General features: G+C 33.1%; 2 protein-coding genes across 2 annotated transcripts in view; one reads left to right on the top strand and one right to left on the bottom strand.

Moving 5' to 3' along the window:
- Positions 1-14,363, bottom strand: part of LOC143085521 (sentrin-specific protease 1-like) — a 32,285-nt gene extending 17,922 nt beyond the window's left edge. Inside the window, exons 1-6 of the mRNA XM_076261906.1 lie at positions 14,282-14,363; positions 10,331-10,480; positions 6,375-6,505; positions 4,643-4,780; positions 3,362-3,407; positions 1,563-1,596 (exon numbers count right to left, since the gene is read on the bottom strand). Coding sequence (XP_076118021.1) covers positions 1,563-1,596; positions 3,362-3,407; positions 4,643-4,780; positions 6,375-6,424 — 268 coding nt within the window. The 5' untranslated portion in view covers positions 6,425-6,505; positions 10,331-10,480; positions 14,282-14,363. The remainder of the gene's footprint in view (positions 1-1,562; positions 1,597-3,361; positions 3,408-4,642; positions 4,781-6,374; positions 6,506-10,330; positions 10,481-14,281) is intronic.
- LOC143085522 (uncharacterized) overlaps positions 1-22,315 on the top strand; it is a 169,973-nt gene that overhangs the window by 49,212 nt on the left and 98,446 nt on the right. The gene's annotated exons all lie outside the window — the stretch shown is intronic.

Below are 22,315 nucleotides of genomic sequence, written 5' to 3'. Positions count from 1 at the left end.
GAAACAGAGCATCGAAAAAATTCTTATAAAAACATAAATGGTGATACATGTGAAGTTTTTTGTAAAGAACTAATCCAATTTTCACCTTCAGCTCCCCCATTTTTGATCAATTCTACATTATTGTTTCAAAGTCATGAAAAACAAATTTTTTTTAACGAATCTTAAAATTCAAATTTAAAAGGGAGAGATGAAAATCTTGATACTGACTATCCATGCTTGAATTTGTAATCTCATGTTAAAATTTGGGTACTGTGCTCATTTTGTTATTAATACCTAAACAAACAAGATTCTGAAGCAAAAGATAAGCAATGCAGAACAGTCAGTTATTCATGCTCAATCATGAATTAAGTCACTAAAGCTAGGCAGACAAAAATTGCTTCTGAATGACAAAGAGACGTAATCCAACATTTTTTAAAGTGCCTAGGAGCTTCTGGTGGCGTTCACCATTATTACAACATCTTAATTAATTGATCAAAGAGCCTGAATTTTTCAAACTTAATTTAAATAAAATGACAAGGTATGTCTCTGGAAGCACTTCAATATCTTTCATGACCTAAAAGATAAAACCATCTCACAAAATGTAGAGTTATCACATAATCTCATAATTGCACTGGTTTTATTTGTCATCAAGGTCGTTAAAAGTAAATTCAAGTGGTCCCAATGACATGATATTTTTTTATGCAGTTCTTTTTTCCATTAGTATATTTTTTTTTTTTTACATAAACAGATTTTTTTTAATTCTTAAATATTTCTGTGATGTTCAGTGAAAAAAAACATCTATAAAAATCATGTACAATACTCATTAGCAACAACTGAAATAATTATTAGTATGAATAAAACTGAACAAAATAATGTTGAAGAAACTAAAATAACAAACAAAGAGAGATTTTGCAAGTAAGGTTGTTTTTTTACAAATACAGTTGTTTCAATTAACCCTTTTATTTCAAAGAACTGTTCATACCTTTATACATAGGCATGTATACAAATGTACCTTTTTGTATCAATTTTTTATACTTGTGCATTTTTATAACATGATCTATACTATCAAAATAATGTTATCCTTTCAAAATGAATGCTGGTCTTTAACTCCTTTAATCATGCATCATTTTGTATCTGAGAGTATCATGAGTATAAAAGACAAATTTATTCAGAACTCGAAATTTAACTTCAAGATGAGGGGTTTCTTGTAATAACTATCATCATAAAAATAAAGTCTGTTCAAGTATCTTTGCACTGCAAATCAGCTTCAACTATTTTATCAATGTTTGCCTCATCACCATAATCGGTTTTTAAAAGTCAGGCTATGGTAAATTGTTATGACTGCCTGTGACAGTTGTTTTCACTTCAACTTAAAACTTTCGATTTTGAAAAAAAACATCAAGTTTAGATAGGTTTCCTTTTTTCGGTGGTTTAAGGAGAAAACATATTGTATTAAAGGGTACAATAAAAGAAGACGGATGCAAGTGAAGACAAAAAATCAACTTGAGTTTGGTTTTCGTTAGAAAATATAAGATAATTACAACCAAACAAAAACATAACGCTTCACAAACTGAATTACGTACAATGTCCATGCATGAGAAAATTTCCACTATGTATCTATAAAAAGATTGTTAATATTGTAAAACCATTTCAATATATATAGTTAAAAAAATATGCATCTACCTGTAATGAATCAAATTCCATAAAAAATGTTCAATTTATAATAACACCTTATACAAGAAAGCAAGATTTTGATTGGTTGATAGCCAGTGTATTTTTCGCATATTCTAAAATGTTTTCCTCATTTAAAACGAATTTGCCTGTTTTTGGATATTCCTTTTTTACCCTGCGGGCATCTTCCCGCCAAAAGATTATAGATAAGACGTTTCATAATGAAAGCTAGCTAACGCGTATTAGTACATAAAATTGAGAATGGAAATGGGGAATGTGTCAAAGAGACAACAACCCGACCAAATAAAAAACAACAGCAGAAGGTCACCAACAGGTCTTCAATGTAGCGAGAAATTCCCGCACCTGGAGGTGTCCTTCAGCTGGCCCCTAAACAAATATACTGTAAACCAACTTTGCGAGCGATTTATTTTCGCGAGTAGAAAATTAACGCGAATATAAATCGTCGCAAATATGTAAAACTTAGATCTTTCCTTATTAATCTATATCCAGAAATTAGAATATCGCGAAATTAAATAGCCGCGAAATAGTTTACAAAGGGTAAAACGCGAAATAAAGTATCCGCAAAAATAAGTTGGTTTACAGTATACTAGTCCAGTGATAATGAACGCCATACTAATTTCCAAATTGTACACAAGAAACTAAAATTAAAATAAAACACGACTAACAAAGGCCAGAGGCTCCTGACTTGGGACAGGCGCAAAAATACGGCAGGGTTAAACATGTTTGTGAGATCTCAACCCTCCCCCTATACCATCATATGAACATCAGGCACAATTCTTCCCGTTAGGGGTTTAGTATCATACCATCATAACATATATGAGAAGAACATAACCCGTGTTATGCCAACAACTGTTTTTAGAATAAATGGGTTTAGTAATGATGCAAAGACCTTATCAGTGACTCAATATTAACGCAAAAATATGCAATCTTTAATGATCTGACAACAGTATCGTAATGATATCCCTTCTTAATAAGTCTATTCAAAGGTTTTGAGGTGAATACTGACACCTTTGTGCTTTATAAAGAATATTTCCATAAAAAATTGGATGTGAAATACCTGAACGTATTAGAAGTCTGCATGTTGAGCTATATTTACGAATGATGTCTTTATGCCGATGATAAAATTTAGTAAATGTTTTGACTAGTTTGTGATATCGAAAATCCTGGTGTAATAATTTTTCAGTAATACATAAATTTCTCTCGTTAAAATCTAAAACATTGTTACATACACATACATGTTATGTAGGGGTATTTGAGAAAAATACCAGTCTTGGGACAGAATTTCCCTCGCCTAGCGGCTCGGGAAATTTCACAGTCCCTTGACTGGTATTTTATGCAAATACCCCTCCATAACATGATATATCTGTTCAATATTCAATATCAATGCTTACGATACACCTCTATTCAAAGAGAAATTTCTAGGGATAAATCCCAGAATTCTAAAAAGGAGGGAAGTGCTTAGGGTAAAGTATTCTTGCCTAGGGAGTGAAGTAAACATTTTTTCAACTTTTTTGCTATAAAACCTAAAATAATAATAAAAAGGATGCAGGGTAAGGGAGTTTACGCCATCACAGCCCCTGGATCCACTACAGATGTCTGCATAAAATAGTTCAGAACCAACTTTTATTCTTTGATATAGTATGTAATTAAGATGGCATTTTCTTTAATTCTTATTTTTAGGATAACCTACCTGTACAGACCGAAGAGTATACTGTGCCTCATCAATAGAAATTATCCTAGAAAAGTATATAAAAAAAAAGAAGTTATTTTAGTAATTTAATCCTAGCATTGACCATGTGCATTTTTAGAATGAACGCTTCCAGGCTTCAGACAAAATGTACTTCGGTCAATGTTTTTACACATTTTGGTTGGGTTGTTGTCTCTTGGCGCATTCACTGTTTCCATTCTTATTCAATAATATAATCATGATCAATGATTGTAGTACCGAAATATTATAGATATATATATGCATTTTTAAATTATTTTTTTTAAAGTACAGTTATTGAGCAATTTTCATTTTTTTTATCAGATTTATGTAAAAACATGTTGTGAATGTCGTAGGTCGAAAGGTTAACCAGTCAATATGTCTGCAGATAGACTTGTTTACAAATCCACAAGTTGAACATGCAACTTTTGCTTCTCTAAAATTGATCGATATCTTTTACTAATAGAGTAATCATACTTCGATTCCTGACAGCAAAAATTTATATCAACATAGAGGTGGTATGATTGCGAGAACACACATATTGATCTAAGACCAAATGTAGTTGTAGTTGATGTAAGCAATTATACCAATCAGACTTTGGTAAATTGTCCTCCTTTCTGAGCTTTCTATTCTTATTGGTTATCTTTCAGACTAGGTGTCTCTAATAATGGTAACTGTATCTGAACTTTTAAAAAAAGACATAGTTCCAATGAACATATTTTGCCTACCAAGGAGCATCCCACTCTTTTAAAAATCTATCATCACCCACATTTTCATACTAGTCCAAAACAATGCTGATTTAAACCAAGTATGCAATAAGTTTCATAAAATAATTTCAAGAATTCTTCCTTTGAGAGTGCTAACAAGGTCATTTTTCATTATTTTTAAAGTGGCATAACTCATTATTTAAAAAGTCGATCGACACCAATTAAAAAATTTGTCCATATATTGCTGATATTGAACTCTAACATACATTTCAGAAAATCTGACAAAAATAGGTCCTGTGAAACGCAAACAGGTCTATTTTCCAAAAAAAAAAATGATTTCCAAGGGACATAACCCTTTTTTTTGTTGAGTTTATTGGAGAATTTGTCAGAGATATTTTAACCTATAGATGGTATAAATTTTCTATGCCCCCCACCCCCCCCCCCTCCCCTGGTTCAGGGAACAGTAATCATTTTATAATGCTGTCAGCAAGCAAGGTTACCAGTTATTTTGGTTTTATCTACAAACCCAAGTTTATTGCTGTAAAAAGGTCTTTCTTACCTGTCTACTTTGATTGTATCTGTTACTTTTTCCAAGTCATTTGTAAATCTCTTTAACTGGATGATTAATGTTGACGGTGTCTGGATGACTCTAGTGATACGCTCGAATGGTGTTTTTATTTTGCAATGCCTGCAAATTCTAATAATCAAACAATAAAAAAATGAACAAACAGCACAAAAGCATGCAATGTCAGTACATAAATTAAAAAGTAATAAAATTAAGATGTAATAAGTTTACCTTATTTGATTTTTTATAAACTATGTAACAGAGCCGTAATAAAACATATTAGCGAAAACTTACACCACTAGAACCAAATTTGGATCATTAATTAATATAAAGGAAACTATTTGTCTTCATGAAAATTAAAAGCAAAATCATATCAAAATTAGATCAAACTATGTGATATAACTATAATGTTAAGAGATTCCGCTTTGATCATTTGTTCATTTAAAAAAAAAGGGAAAAAAAACCTAAGAATAAGAGTAAATGCGTAACTAAGGCATAATGTTTATAATTTATTCTCCGCCAGATGGAAGTTTTCTTTAAAAACAAGAATCGTAATTGACGCTCGAATCAAACTATTTACTAAGCCAAATAAAATACAAAATTGCAGCAATGTCTACTTTGAAAAACCACATAATTTTATTACTGCATTAAAAGAATATGAGGTGGACAACATAATTGTATAGTGAAGAATCTGAGAAAATTTCATTAAAAAATACAATAGGTGGTTTATGGAGGAGTTGTGGTTACAAAACTGGTACTTCAAAGAAGGCAATGGAAAAGCCTGTGTTTTTCTTACGGGGGAGGGGGGGGGGCAAAAATATTTAAAACCCCTGCTAATCTTAAAAAATAGTCCAGCAAATATGATAAAGTTTAATATATGTATTGAAAAATTGAGTTCAGATGTACATATTTCATCTGTCAAAGCATTTGAAGTCCAAAGACTTTACTCTTTTAGAAAAGTCAATCAGCACCAATTTTTGAAGTTTGAAGTCTGATATATTACTGAATTTGAGCAATAGTATAAGTTTTTATAAAATTCTGGCAAGACTTGTTTCTGCAAGAGCAGTAACAAGGCCATTTTCAGTAAAATTAATAAGGGGTATAGCTGGGTACATGTGTCACTATCTGGAGAGGCTAGCAAAGAACATAACAAGGTGGAGAAATATCATTAGTCGTCACCAAGGGGCAACAGGACTAAGCAAGTCAACTTCGACAAAATATTATGAGCCTTGTGTACATTGACATGTCACTCTGTGTGTATGTAAATGACCCCTTCTGCAGATATAGTTTAGAGAAGGGGATATTAAATGACAAGTAGAAACATTAAGTATTAATTTGTCCAAACAGTACACTTATCAAATGTTACATAGTGATTTATTTTCTGCATTGTATCCCTACCCATAGAAGACCAGGATTAAGGCCATGTTTTGTAAGAATAATATGATTAATAATTTGATAAAGTTCATAACATTATTATAATTAGTAGTTTAAGAGGAGTTGCAGATATAAAAGTACTTATTGTAGTGGATGGACCAACAAAGCGATTCCGCCTACACTATATTCCTCTGCTATAAAACAGACATGGGGTATGAAAATGATATATATGTTAAAACCTCAAGGAGTCCTGAACCAAAAACGGTTTAACCATGTTAACCAATATGTCAAAATCACATAATCCTATTTGCACTAACTTAGCTTAACTGAATAAAAATAATCACAAACTTACAGCATATTTTCATCTGTCAATGTTTCAGTTTTAAGATATTCATTTACCATTTTCTGAACAGAAGGTTTCAATTCTTGATGAACTAGTTCAACTGACAAGATCAAAGTTTTTTCCTCTCTTCCAACAAATTCCTGCAAAAATAATTCTGTATAAATGGGGAGGCGTTTTGTTAACAAATTAAAATACATGTTTGTTCCTTCAAGTTACTAATTATAACGTACATCAAGACTACTCAGTGGTTCAGGAGAATAATTGGAGGTGGGAGTGGTATACGTTTAATAGGATGAATTTGTTTTTTACTTTTTGGTACAATTTAAAATAAAGATGTAAACATCTTTTCTTAAAAAAATGCAATATAGGATTAAACACATTTTTTCTAGAGGTTATTGATGTGTAAACCGGGGCGATTAACTCACAAACTGAATAAAAGTCCGAAGAAAAATTCTAATTGACCAATCCAATTCAAGTATTTATAGATATGCAAATCATATAAGAATTATTACAATATAAACATAAGTTGAATTGGTGTGATTTCCAATGACAAAAAATGAATGAGACATCTTTTCACCCAAGACCTACATGACCTGCATGTAAAGGTAGTAAATGTATATAATTATCATAGGTCACAGTAAGGCCTTCACGATAAAGCCTTCGCCCTGACATCATAAAGAAACTATATGTATAAAAGGCCTTACAATTATCATTGTAAAATGAGTTAGTCAGGACAAACAAACAGCAAAAATAATATGACAAGAGTGCACACCCTGAAATGTTTCACCTTCTTTACTAATCATTGATTTTATGTTGATAGTCCTAAATATAAAGCTGTATTACAACTGTCACATAAACTTAACATTAACCAAGAAAACTAAACATTGATCAATGAACAATGAAAATGAGGTCATAGTCAGATGAACCATGCCAGGCAGACATATACAGCTAACAATTCTTCCATACAACAAATATAGTTGACCTATTGCTGATTAATTAAGAAAAATTTGTAAGGGTTCCGCGGAACCCAGTGTCTCGCCTATTTTTGCTGTAACTCGCAGGCTCAACAACAATGAGGAAAAAAATCAAAATATTCCTCTTGTTACTATTTTATGATTGTAAGAAAATCTAAGTCCATTTAAAAGTAAATTACAGAAAAAACGGAGTAATCTTTTTACAAAATTTACTTCTGAATACAATCTTATGATCATAAATAAGCTTCTGTCCAAGTTTGGTACAAACCCAGGATAGTTTAAGAAAGTTATTAAAAATTTAAAAACTTCAACCACAGAGTGAATGTAATGGTTCTCGGCAGAAAAACTAAGTCCATTTAAAAGTAAAATATGGAAAAAATGGATTTAATTATTTACAAAATTTACTTCTGGATACTATCTTATGACCATAAACAAGCTTCTGTCCAAGTTTGGTACAAACCCAGGATAGTTTAAGAAAGTTTTTAAAATTCTAAAAACATTAACCACAGAGTGAATGTTTTGTTTCCCCGCAGAAAAAACTAAGTCCATTTATAGTAAAATACGGAAAAAATGGAATTTTATTTTTACAAAATTTACTTCTGGATACTATCTTATGATCATAAACAAGCTTCTGTCAAAGTTTGGTAGAAATACAGTATAGTTTAAGAAAGTTATTAAAATTTCAAAAACTTTAACCACAGAGTGAATATTTGTTGACGCCGCCGACGATGCCGACGGAATGTAGGATCGCTTAGTCTCGCTTTTTCGACTAAAGTCGAAGGCTCGACAAAAACAGACCAAAATACAAATATGTAACACTTAGCAATGAACCATGAAAATGAGGTCAAGGTCAAATAAAACCTGCACTAGTTGACCTATTGCATATAGTATTAGAAACTAGAGGCTCTAAAGAGCCTGTGTTGCTCACCTTGGTCTATGTAATTGTAAATATTAAACAAAGGAAGCAGATGGATTCATGACAAAATTATATTTTTGTGATGGTGATGTGTTTGTACATCTTACTTAATTAACTTAACATTCTTGCTGCTTACAATTATCTCTACCTATAATGAACTTGGCCCAGTAGTTACAGTGGAAAATGTTAATAAAAATTTACAAATTTTAGGAAATTTTAAAAAAAAATTGACAATAAAGGGCAATAACTCCTAAAGGGGTCAACTGACCATTTTGGTTACTTGACTTATTTGTAAATCTTACTTTGCTGAACATTATTGCTGTTTACAGTTTATCTCTATCTATAATAATATTCAAGATAATAACCAAAAACAGCAAAATTTCCTTAAAATTACAGATTCAGGGGCAGCAACCTAACAATGGTTATCTGATTCATCTGAAAATTTCAGGGCAGATAGACCTTGACCTGATAAACAATGTTATCCCATGTCAGATTTCCTCAATGCTTTGGTTTGAGATACATGTTTCAGCCAAAACCTACATTTTACCCCTATGTTCTATTTTAAGCAATGGTGGCCATCTTGGTTGGTTGGCCAGGTCATCAGGCACATTTTTTTATACTAAATACCCTAATGATTGTGGCCAAATTTGGCCCAGTAGTCTAAGGAAAAGATTTTTGTAAAAGTTAACACCTGATGATAGATGACAGAAGATGAAAGACGAGGGACACCAAGTGATGATAAAAGCTCACTCAGCCCTTTTGCCCCAGGTGAGCTAAAAACAGGATCCTTGATTATTTATATTTTTTCTATGTATTTTGTCACATATACATTTGCTCTATATCCCTTTTTCTCCCATTAACTCAATAGACTTAATATATTGATAAAATCTGGAAACAATGTACCTGTATACATCTTCAGAAGACAGTTTTAAAATTTTGCTTTATATATACAAGATATTAAATGTATTATGGACATTTACTGACCAATCTTTTATAGAATAGCAACCGTTTGAGGAACCACCATTTATATTTTCGAAAAATGCTTCACGTAAATGCTTTGCTGTGAGTTTCATGAATTTAGGATTAAGAAAAGCTATCTAAGCATTTTTTACATTCCTTTTATGATTTTTTCTTGTGCATAAACTTATTCTTACCGATAAAAGGAAACTGAAGTTATGAATCATAAACCATTTTTCAAACATATTTATACTTTAATTAACAATGATATTGACCGTTGGCCTATTTACAATCAAATGACATGTTATATATCTTGACCTTGAAAGTGATTACTTTGTACCAAAATTGTTATCTGGAATCATTAAAATAAAAAGACCTTTGCTATGGATTGAAAAGCGTCATATAGACATTTGAATCAGGGGAAAATAGTCATACAGAGTTCGCAAAAACTTCGTTTGACCCGTCGGACATTGGACCGACAGAGCAAAATTATTTGTCAGTCCTACAAAATTTTTGCCAGTCCTAAAAATCTGTCAATTTGATCCTAATATAAAATAATAACATATTTTATCCAAAAATATCTTTATTGTTATTTTTAGTTTTATTTTTCACAGCCACGGACAAATTAAAAATGAAGGACACGTTCTGTTCTTCTGATTGTTCTTATAGTCATCTTAACTATCAATTTCATCAACTGAATCATTTTCTCAGTATTTGTTATCTCCATCTAAGATTTCAATCGCCGATTGTTTGCCAAGAACAAATTTAGCAGGCCACGTGTAGATCGGCAGCTTGTCTATAATAACAGGAATCCAGTACCGGAAATAACCTGCAGGTACATCTGAAGACCGATGTAAACACGTATTGGAATTAGTTGCGATACAACTAATTACCGATAAAAAGGGAACTACAACGGCCGTTTTTACATCGGTCATCAGGACCGGCACTAGGTTTCAAAATACTGGTCTGAGCCTCATTTTGGCGGTCAGGACCGACCATTTTCGCGAACTCTGGTCATAAAGAAATTAAATAAATCATAAAATGGACATGTTTGTAGGATTGGACAGTCTATAGAAAAATAGCATACTAAATGAAGTATAGGAATCATTTACACTTACACGGTTGCATCTCAAACAGTGATGGTCATATCTAAGAACACATGGAACAAATTCTTTAAGTGTCTCGAGGAAATAGGCCAGAAAAATCGATGGATCGTGTTGTCTTCCATTTGCCAGATCTTTCAGTTCCACATTCAAGGTAAATGATTTCTGAAAACAAACAAAAAACAAAAAAATATGTTACTTGAAAATCGATAATTTATTCTTTTGTAGATATTTATATTATTTTGAAGCATACAAAGACTGCTGATATACATGTAGTTGATGTAGGAAGTGTTCTGTTGACTTATATTTATCTTTACAAAACAATAAATAATTAGAATCCACTATATGCAAATCTTAAGGTTCATCATAACCTTTTGGCTAAAATGGCCGTATTTACACTCCAAATTTTACTCTGAGTACAGACTAACCTATACACCTGCAACAGTTTTAAGGGATGGCAGGAACTAGATATATAAATTTTAAATGCATTTTATGTTTCAGAAAATTATAACTTTTCTAGATTTTTCTATCCATTTTTTTTCGTTCCAGCAGAAGGTGCAAAAATTAACTAAGTAGTGAAAACGATTGAGAAGCTCCCCTCATATAATCAATGTTGTGAGTAGTATTGATTTAAATGGACAATAGATGGACAATAGTCACCTGTAAACAATAGGTGTTTTAACAGGTTTAAACTGTGTAGCTGAGTGGACCGTATCAAATGAAACTCGGGTGTTTGTTTATTTTGCTATCTTTTGCAGACTGGGAAAAAATGCACATCAAAATGCAGGTAAGTTTTTAATTTTCTGAAACGTAGACTTCATATAACTTTTATATATCTAGTTCCTGCCATGCCTTAAAACTTTCCTAGATGTACCAGTTTGTCTGTACTCATAGTAATTTTTTAGGTGTAAACACGGCCATATTTTTCAATTCCTTATGATGAACCGTAAAGGGTACAGCACCACCAAAAGAGTAGTAAAATCGTGAACAAATATCAATTTAATTGTGTAACAAATATCTTTCAACAGTAATTACAAATCCTTGGTACATTGTAATATGTAGATTTAATTTTGTTACATCTTACTGTTGTGTGCATTCTATGTTAATCTATAGTAGTAAGTACATATTTGAACATTGTTGAAGCATCTGGTGTGATTTTATATAAAATGATCTATGATTTTGTAGATAACATACAATATAACCTCATCTTCTGTTTTGCAATAGTCCATGAAAGGGGTCTCATTGGGGGTTTCTGATCCCAGATCCTGCTTACTGGGACAGGATAATTGTTTTTCTAGCAAGGTGACCTTTAAATGTTATTTTCGGTGTCATGTTGGTCTCTTGTGGAGAGCTGTCTCATTGGCATTCATACCACATCTTCTTTTTTTTGTAAAACATTTAGTGACTTGAGAATTTCAGAAAAAAGTCATAGGTAATTTGAGACAGGATAATTGTTTTTCCAGCAAGGGGACCTTTAAATGTTAATTTCGGTGTCATGTTGGTCTCTTGTGGAGAGCTGTCTCATTGGCATTCATACCACATCTTCTTTTTTTTGTAAAACATTTAGTGACTTGAGAATTTCAGAAAAGGTATCAAAAATCATAGGTAACTTGGGACAGGATAATTGTTTTTCTAGCCCGGCTCCTCCTTTTTTCCACAAAAAAAATCTTTTTTTTTGTGTGTTCTCTATTAATTTTAATGACACATGAATAATTTTAGCGCTTATCTGTGTATTATGAACTATTGTTAAAGGGGGAGTCGGGGCAGAGGCGAATTTAGGGGCCCCCCCCCAAAATAATTGGTTGCTTATATAGGAAATCACTGAAGCATGACCGGAGCGGGCCCCTACATATGAAAAGTTATGGATCCGCCACTGCGGATGGGCCCCAATGAGAGCAGAGACCCACATGAAAAGGATGTTATGAATTAAGGAAAATAAATTACCATTACGTACCATGATTACAGAAATTAGAAAACGTTTTAAATTGATGAAATAAATATAACACAAACATTTATCATGTTTATATGGAATCTAAGAAACAATTGTATATGGATTCATTTAAGGGGATAGACCTGATATATGGGAGACAACTTTTACACATGTATTGAAAATCATTTGTGCTGCTGCATTTTATTAAAAACATAGCAGTTAATTAAACAGTGATCAAGCATTTATGTTGTTTACATTTGACAGGGAAAATATTAAGCAAACAGATCCAGTTAACTGTACATGTTTTACACAACAAAGCATTAATTTCATTAAAGATATATATATATATAATGACTATTAAACAGATAAAGACTCGTTTACTCAGTGATCGGGAAGGACGTGTGCCCTGCGCTTATTGCGCATATCGACGATAAATGGCGCATAGAGTGACAAATATAAGCGCCCATGTGGCGCACGATTTTTTCACTTCATTTCGAAACGTTTAAAAATCGTCCTATGGATTTCCGATCGTGTTCCGTGCCACCATGTGTGTGTACACAACTGTGTAATATTCTTCCAATGATAGGAGCACTTATATATTTTTGGGACGTCTCGGGTGTTTTCCTATGGTAATAATAGAACCATGCGGTTTAACTGATTACCCAAAAAAATGTAGTTAACCATCGTTCATGATATAATTATTTATAAACAACTTTAAATTTGTAAAATTTGGCTAGTACAGACGACATTTTTTCTCATATCATATAATCTTTTAAGTTAGCTTAGTTTACTATTATTTCGATTGAAAAATCTCAAAGCCTTTTTATGAATATAGTTTATGTCTCCATAAAAGGCCCTAAACTGTCCTTGTCATGTTTTGGTCTTTGGCTCGTTTTGACACTTTGAAATCATGACTTCACCGAATTGTTGTTTTGTTCTTTCAATTAATTAATACTCTCTACTGTTATTCTTGTCATCGTGATGAAGTTATAATAATACAAGAAGTGCAGAGGAAATGCCAGAAACGTCCTCTAATACGGAACGTCTGGAATAAGTATGGTATTGACGAAGACCCAAATTAAATGTAAAATAAAAAATGAACATGAACAAGACCAAGACAACAGTACCAGTTTTAAAATTGTAAATAAAGGTTATCTTAAATATTGTCTGGTTAGGAAGAAGTATTGTATATTCATTGAAATTGAAATTAATAAAATCACAAGAACACTATCCATGATATTAGTAAGAATCATAAAGGTAAGTAACACCACCTCTTTGCTGATATACTTTTTTATTTTTGTTTTACTTAAGTCAATTCAAATGGCCCACTCATTGGACAACATGGCCCATTATTTTTTTAAATGGCTCATTGAATTTATTTTCGGGGGGCCCTGGGCCCATTGAGAAAAAATCCTTCCAGATCACTGGTTTACTAAAGTTTGTGGAATCATTTAGAAAGAAATTTGGGAAATTCAATTTGAACAAATGGATTGAAAAATAAAGTTAATGGTTTTTAAGTGCTGAGTCATTGATACAGAGTTTGTACTAACTGATTGTGTTTGGGTTTTTTAAATATGAAAGGCACTATTCCCATGATTCTTGAAGATATCATCTGAACAACTGGAAAATTGATTTGTACTGATGTACTGTCAGTTAAACTTAGTGTATGCTATAAAAAAAAACAAATATTGACTTGTAAAAATTCAAGTGTGACTGCGCAAAATTGAAATGAACACTTTATTTCAATATTATTACTTTTTACAAGTTACAATTTCTGCTCCCTGTAATTACAAAACGCATAAGTAATAAACAATAATTATATGTTCATTCAGGGGAATAAATGTAGGTGTGTATGCAATGGTTTATTACAGACCCACGTGCGAAATCACGAAAATATATTTTCAGAATCCCGCCAAATATGAATTTGACCGCGTCAAAATAGACACACAAAAACTAAATTTATAGCCACGACAGCGTTCACATCTGATACCAATGTTGTGTTTCTGTTATGGGCGTTTATACTCATGGCTACAAACCTTTAACTATCTGTTATAGTCACTGAATAGTCAGTGAATCGGTCACTTGACTTCGTAGCACGTCTTGTTGGGTTATCTCTAGCATCGAAGTGGGGTTTCCGGTCTTGCGCATTGGGAAGTTATTGTTCCTCCTAATCGGAGCACCTTGGTATTGGACTTTACCACAATCCCAGTACAAGCTTATGCTAATAAATAATCTACACAGTACTTAGTTGGATAGTGACAGACTGTCAATCAAAACAATAAATTCTGAAGGCTTCTTGCTATTGACTATTGATGGCAGGGACATTTTGTTGCCTGGGAGAGAAACCAATATATAGTTGTGTTTAAAAATATGTTATCTCACCCAAAGGATACTCGTCCCATACTGAATATTACTGTTTTTATCTTATAAAATTCATTACAATTATTATTGGGACAGAACACCGTCGATTATAACACATTAAAAGAATGCAAAGACAGTCAGGTGGACTTTACTGTTGTCTATGAACTCTATTTTTTTCGTTCTGAGAATGCCAGTGTATCAATAATTAAAAACTTCTTTTTTTTACATTTAGGCTATTTGTATTACCACGATGTTTCAGATTTACTTAGAAATATATTTCTTCTGTGCATTTTAATAGTCTATTTCGAATGACAACATGTGCCAGAACACAAAATGATTTTTGCCTACTGGTGTTTTCGGCCGATTTTAAGAGTACACCAACATTGGTCATATTGAATATACCCAAAACATAAAATGAAAGATCACGACCATTTAATTTCATTAACACTTCAGTGGCAGATGATGAATGGATCCCTATATTTTCAAGGATGTAAATAAACGAAAAAATTAACGAGAGGAACATTTTAGTGTTACCAAGTCCTACCCCCTTAAATGTCATAATGTTATACATTACCAGTATATCAGTGATAGAATAAACTGTAGGCTGTATAGTTTTAGTATTCAGCAATGCTATCTTCTTCAAAACCACATTTCTTAGAACATCCTTGCTATCATCTACAATATAATCTAGTGGTGTCAGCATTTAATATGATTTTAAATGTGCATTTATTGTTGGAAATACGCATTATTATATAGATATATGTCTAAAGATGTAGTGTGAGTGACAATGAGACAACTCTCCATTCAAATAACAATTTTAAAAAAATAAACCATTTTAGGCCAATGTACGGCCTTCAACACGGAGCCTTGGCTCATACCGAACAACAAGCTATAAACTTCGGAGACCCAAAATTCCTAGTGTAAAGTCATTCAAACGGGAAAACCAACGGTCTAATCTATATAAAAATTATGAACATAAATGATAGTATGTCTTTGTCTTATTGATTTTACCACAACTTCAGAGTTCATTACCCCGATCTTCGAACCGATATAAATACATATAAAAATTGAGAATGTCTTCGTTTAACTGTACCAATCTATCACGTTTCCATATCAAATTATCCAGAAAAACACACCCATATGACAAAGCATTAAAATAATTTAGGTTCTCTTAGAAAGTCAGAAGCTGACGATTATAAAACGAAATTAGCATTTTTTTTTTAAATATGGTGCATTTGGTATTTAAAAAAATACGAAATGAAGACAAACTGGTGCATAAACGAATTGAAAAAAAAATTATTTTCATAATACGTTTATATACTCCACAGTTTGATAAAGCATATTCATATAAAGTAAGCCGGTCCGAGTCATTACTGATATAAATATTAACCTATGACATAAGTTTCATAACATTCTTGCAAGAATTGGACACGTAAGAGCGCCGACGAGGCCATTTTCCAAATACTTAATATTTCCAAGGGTTACTCTTTATTTAAAAGTCGAGCGACGCCGATTTTATAAATTGTTCCCGTAAGAGGTCTAACAGTTGGTTGTACGTTCCACGCAAAACCTGGTACCGGGGACCAACAAAATTACTAGTAGTATATAATCAAATATAAACGGGGAACATATTCTATGGCAGATGTTTCTCGAGTTGATAAATATACTTGTAATTTAAATTTGTCATCATCCTTTTTGAGATTAAAGCCAAACAATAATTATTCTATCGATTATTCTATTTTTTCAACAGCAGGCCAGTTCTAATTTGTCCATTACGTTTTCAAATCCCTTGATTCAATTATCTAGCTAAGCTTGGCAGTAACGCGCTTAATGTCATAAGGTGTCAATTCATGGTTTAAGTCATGCCAACGTTTTGTAGATCTTTCTTTGCTCTTTGCTGAACACTTTTAGTTGTTTAAAGTTTCTCATGCTTTCTATGGTAATACATATCAATTTTCAAACAATATTACTAATTCTGTACAATTTCAGTGTTTTTGGGAGTGGACAAACAAATTCAAGTTATTTTATCAAGGATCTTATAACATCTATCATATGTATACATGTTCTTACCATAACTACATGAGGAAATCTTGGTACACATCTTGAGAGCTTGTAGAGAAGAATTTAGCCAGCAGTTGTTCTTTACATTCTTTAAACCATTATTTCTTTTGCACACTTGTTTTGCCTTTTTTGGTTCCGGTGCCTTACTTGGACTTATGTAGTAAGACCGGATATTACTTTCTTCTCGTTTTTTCCATATTTCTTCCTGCAGTTCAATATTATGTCCAACTGCCTTCTTCGTAGTTTTAATCTTACCGCTGCCAACGGTTTTGGAAAATCCCTTGATTCGACCTTTCAGCACCTGATAAATTCTTCTTATAAAATTCCCAGGAGCAAGACGTTTTTTGCCTTGTAAAGTGTCTTTCTTCATTATTTTGAACCAGTTTTCGACATGGCAATTTGAGTCCCTTGTTATCCCTTCTGTTATACTGACGACAACTCCACTCCATAAAGGAAATATTGGCATGTATGTCTCTATGTAAAGTAGAGCTGGAGGTAGATAATACGGATTTGGCTGCTCATTTGTTTCGTCTAGTTCAATTTCGCCTTCCTGCTTGAAAAAATAGTCACTAAAAGGTGATGACTTTCTTATGGTTGATAATGAAACCAGTTGGTCATCTTCGTCAAAGTCTATGACAAAATCTCCCCCTTCTCCTTCTGTATCCTTTTCAACTTGACTTTCAATTGAACTCTCAATATTTAGATTCAGATACGAAATTCCTCCTTCTACTTTTTTTGTCCGTGTAGGACTTGTCAGGACATTCTTGATATGCTTAAATGTTAATTTTGCCTTTTCCAATTTTGTTGCGTTTTGCAGCAAAGCAAAACAGTAAAGAATAAATTTGCCCAGCTGCTTGTCCTTCGTTAAATCAGACATTTTATCTCGAATTTTTTTTATAATATGGCTGCAGCATAAATGTATTATACATGTGTCTCTCCTTTCTTCGTTTGTGTTTTCTCGTCTTAATAAACCCCACATTGAATTTAAGTACTGCTTGATATTTTGGCCACAAAATGCAGCAAGCGAGGCATTAATTATTGGCCACGAAAAATCGCTTTCCACACGATCTGGAACAATAGGCCTACCAAATACAATAGAAGTGGCATGCCTTAGCTTCAAGGCAAATGACGCTATGGATACAGATGTATGGTCATTTGTCACCATTTCTGCTACAGGCATTGACGGCTCTCCTTTAACGGGGCTTTTAACACAAGCTGCATAATAGAATGGTTTTTTTGTTTGGTTCTGTATTTTTCTAACAACTTTCCCAGTAGCATCTAAATATATTACCAAAGTTCCATTTTTTTTTAAACTTTTCATCAATCGTATTTGTTCTTCTGTGTAGCAAATAATGCTAAATGGATCTGCTCCAACAGATTGAATATACCCTTTTATTTTTTTGCTTGTCTCGTCAAGATCAGACATTGCATTTTTTGTAAGCAAGACGTCGGCTATATCTTCTTTAGCAAATTTTTCCTTTTGTCGTATTTCATACAGCACTTCTTGAAGGACTTTTTTAGTTAGGCATTCTGTAAAATTTCCATGTTCAATAGCTTCATTTGGCATATCTGCCATAAGAGTATAGTGCACATTACTGGCACCTTCTGTTTCTAACCGTTTTCCTATTTCAGTTCTTTGTTTTCCAGTTAACTTTCTTTTTTTTACCACTTGTTCTTTATGAACACAGTTTCCGTGGGTTTGGACTTTTATCTTGATAAATTCCTTGCTGTCTTTAGGTTTTTTTCTTATGGTAAATTCATACATTGTGCCTTTTGCATGCCCACAATACGCCTTTCCCTTAAAATATGGTGTTGTTTTCTTTCTTGATCCCATTTTTTTCACCCGGTTATATTTAAAAGCTAAAACACAAGATGAGTTAATCTTATAAAACTCTTTGCTCAAAACATCGGTCCACTTTCCAGAGAGGGCATACTGTTTTTCTTTAGGTTTTATTGTCTCCCATGTTTGCTTGCTAATTTTTATAGAAAATTTCGAAGGGCATTCTATTTCACAATGTTCCTCGCTGGAATCTGACGGATCATTGTTATCTGAAAAAGCTGGTATGTGATCATCTTTCCTGTACTTAGCTTCTGTGTTCCTATCTTTCTCTTGTGTTGTTTGTTCTGAAAAGTCTTCGTTACTGTCCTGTAAACCATAGACTGCAGGAATATATTCTTCAGAATCACTGTTTAGTGGCAGCACTGGTCCCCCTCTTTCAAACTCATCATCCTCATGATAAACCTTCTTCTGAATTCTTTCTCCTAAATCATCTGGCTTGTTTATCGGTCTTTTTGGTTTGGTCAAATTCATGTCAAGTGAATCATTGTCATGTTCAGTATTACTGGGGGCATTATTTCTATCTTTCTCTTGTGTTGTTTGTTCTGAAAAGTCTTCGTTAATGTCCTGTAAAACATAGACTGCAGGACTATATTCTTCAGAATCACTGTTTAGTGGCTGTACTGGTCCACCTTTTTTAAACTCATCATCCTCATGATAAACCTTCTTCTGAATTCTTTCTCCTAAATCATCTGGCTTGTTTATCGGTCTTTTTGGTTTTGTCAGTTTTATGTCGAGTGAATCATTTTCATGTTCAATGTTCCTGGGGGAATTGTGTGTGGTCTCATGCAGTGTGTTATACTTAAAAAAACTTTTATCTTCCTCATCACTTGAGTCTTGAAGTGATTTGTACATGTTTAGTGGCAGTACTGGTCCACCTCTTTCAAACTCATCATCCTCATTACTATATTCTTCAGAATCACTGTTTAGTGGCAGCACTGATCCCCCTCTTTTAAACTCATCATCCTCATGATAAACCTTCTTCTGAATTCTTTCTCCTAAATCATTTGGCTTGTTTATCGGTCGTTTTGATTTTGTCAAATTCATGTCGGGTGAATCATTGTCATGTTCAGTATTACTGGGGGCATTATTTCTATCTTTCTCTCGTGGTGTTTGTTCTGAAAAGTCTTTGTTAATGTCCTGTAAAACATAGACTGCAGGACTATATTCTTCAGAATCACTGTTTAGTGGCAGCACTGGTCCCCCTCTTTCAAACTCATCATCCTCATGATAAACCTTCTTCTGAATTCTTTCTCCTAAATCATCTGGCTTGTTTATCGGTCTTTTTGGTTTTGTCAGTTTTATGTCGAGTGAATCATTCTCATGTTCACTGTTCCTGGGGGAATTGTGTGTGGTCTCATGCAGTGTGTTATACTTAAAAAAACTTTTATCTTCCTCGTCACTTGAGTCTTGAAGTGATTTGTACATGTTGTGTTGTAAATTATATACATTGTCTTCGTTTATAGTTTCGTCTTCTGTTTTAGTGTTTTCTGCTTCCTCAATTACTTGCTCAGGAAGCAATATGTTCCCCAATTCTGCGCCGAACATATTTTTCATTATATATTCGACTTCCAACTCAACATTAACTGTAGGAGGAAGAGTTTTTTTCACTTTTTCCGGAATCTGAAACTCCTGAGAGGACAAATTCTTATTTCTTTTTCTTCGTCGTTTTTGTTTGTCGTCCATTTTTTAGAAATCAGTATGCACTATTTGGTTGTTATTTTTTTTTTTACCTAAAAATAAAAATTGAAATGAATGTTCGCTCGATTGACAAATAATCAGACAACCGATGTAACAAAATTGATATACAAATCCTCATTTTCACGGAGATGTAATTTACCGCACCCGCAAATTTATAAATGATCCTTGAAAACTTGTCTATCCTTAACTCGGTCGCACCTAACCGGATAGCACGAACGGACGACTAACGGATAAAAATAAAAGCTGTCCGTTGACAAAATTGTTATCCGTTGGGAGTCCGTTGATGTACTGACCGAATTAAACCGACGTGTAGCGGATGCAAAACGGACACAGACCGGATAAACAACGTACGAGAAACGGACACGTACCGGACAAAACGGACACGTACCGGACAGAACGGATGTCGAACGTACACCCAACGGACAAGTAAAGCATAAAACAGATACCTAACGGAAGCGTACCGGATAAAAGGGATGAAGTAGATATACGAAAAAACCAAAGGCGACAATAATAATACATGTAAATCGCATAAATATTAAAAATGTTTCTGTATATCTGGTTTTGGTGTGTTCTTCAAAATTCCGCCAAACGACAGTGTCTGGCTTGAATAAGAACTGCTTTATTATGAAGACGTGCCTATACTCTAAAATCGATTATGAATAATAAGAATTCATGAAGCTTAATCTGACATACCAATAATTTGCATTCCTAACGCAAAATTTTCAATTGGCATTTATCCGTTTCAGATCCGTTCATCGTCCGTTTTATCCGTTATACGTCCGGCAGAAGTCCGTTTCTCATCCGTTCAACATCCGTTTTATCCGTTTAACGCCCGTTATACATCCGTTGGTGAATTTATCTTCCAGACCTCCAACAGATGTATAACGGACACGTAACGGATACAAAACAGAGACGAAACGGAGGAGTTCCGTACAAAACGGACGCCTAACGGACGTTCAACGGACATTTAATCCGTTGGACGTCCGTTCAAAGTTTTGAACATGCTCAAAAATTTTCACCACACAGAACGGACGTCGACGGATAAAACGTACGCTTAAGGTGGTATGAGAGTCTAAAATAAAAATGATAGAATTTGTTCATACTTTGCCAAAACGTAGTATCTATTGATATATGTTGAAATATATTATAAAAATGATAGGTCACCGTGCATTTTCTCACACTACAGGACGCGACAAAATGACACATTTTGTAAGGATTATACAGGAAAAAACACCAATTTGTGGATAGAAACTAAACAAAATGATAGAATTGTTCAATACTTAAGGAAAAGATTACTTCCAGACAATGCTTTGAGAATTTCGAAAGAAAAGATAGGGTCACCGTGAGTTTTTTCCGACTAAAATACATAATAGGAAAATTCCATGAAGAATCCTTCAGAAAATGAACTATTTTAGAGTTACCTCCCCTTAAAATGGCAATTTAAATTTTTTTTTAAAACAAAAAAAAATAATCAATTTTTGCAAAATTATCAATATTTATAAGTTATATTCTTATAAATTGTTTTTTTTAAATGAAAATTCATATTAAATTTCTGCATTCCTGCATCAAATTTTGCTAACTTGATAGAAAATATGGACCTTTGGTTCACTGTTTTTTACAATCCAAGATGGAGGAAGACACCCAAACCACCTTAACGGACATGCAACGGATATGGACGGACGTCTAACGGATAAGAACGGACGTCTAACGGACATGAACGGATTGAATAAAAGTTATCCGTTAGGCGTCCGTTCGAGCTATCCGGTAAGGTGTGACCGAGGTTTTAAGAAATTCAACACTGTATTTACATCATTGAATATTGTTTTTATTGTTATCAATATTGAGTTTGTAATCAGTAAATTGAAAGCAAACTAAATACAATTGTTATATATGTTCCAGACCATATGAGTATTTTGATCGTAGTACGCGTACGGTCTGAGCAGTATTTTTAATGAGCGTACTGGGCTGCAATTACTGAATTACTGACATGCTAAATACCGGAGATTTACAGATCAAATGAGCGTGATTGTTTTAAATAGTTAATATATTAATTTTATATTTCAATAACTATTGAACTTATTTTATTTATTTGATATATGAGTTATGTTGA

This window comes from Mytilus galloprovincialis, chromosome 8, assembly GCF_965363235.1.
Source record: "Mytilus galloprovincialis chromosome 8, xbMytGall1.hap1.1, whole genome shotgun sequence".
NCBI classification, from domain to species: domain Eukaryota; kingdom Metazoa; phylum Mollusca; class Bivalvia; order Mytilida; family Mytilidae; genus Mytilus; species Mytilus galloprovincialis.
This window is presented reverse-complemented; position numbering and strand designations above follow the sequence as displayed.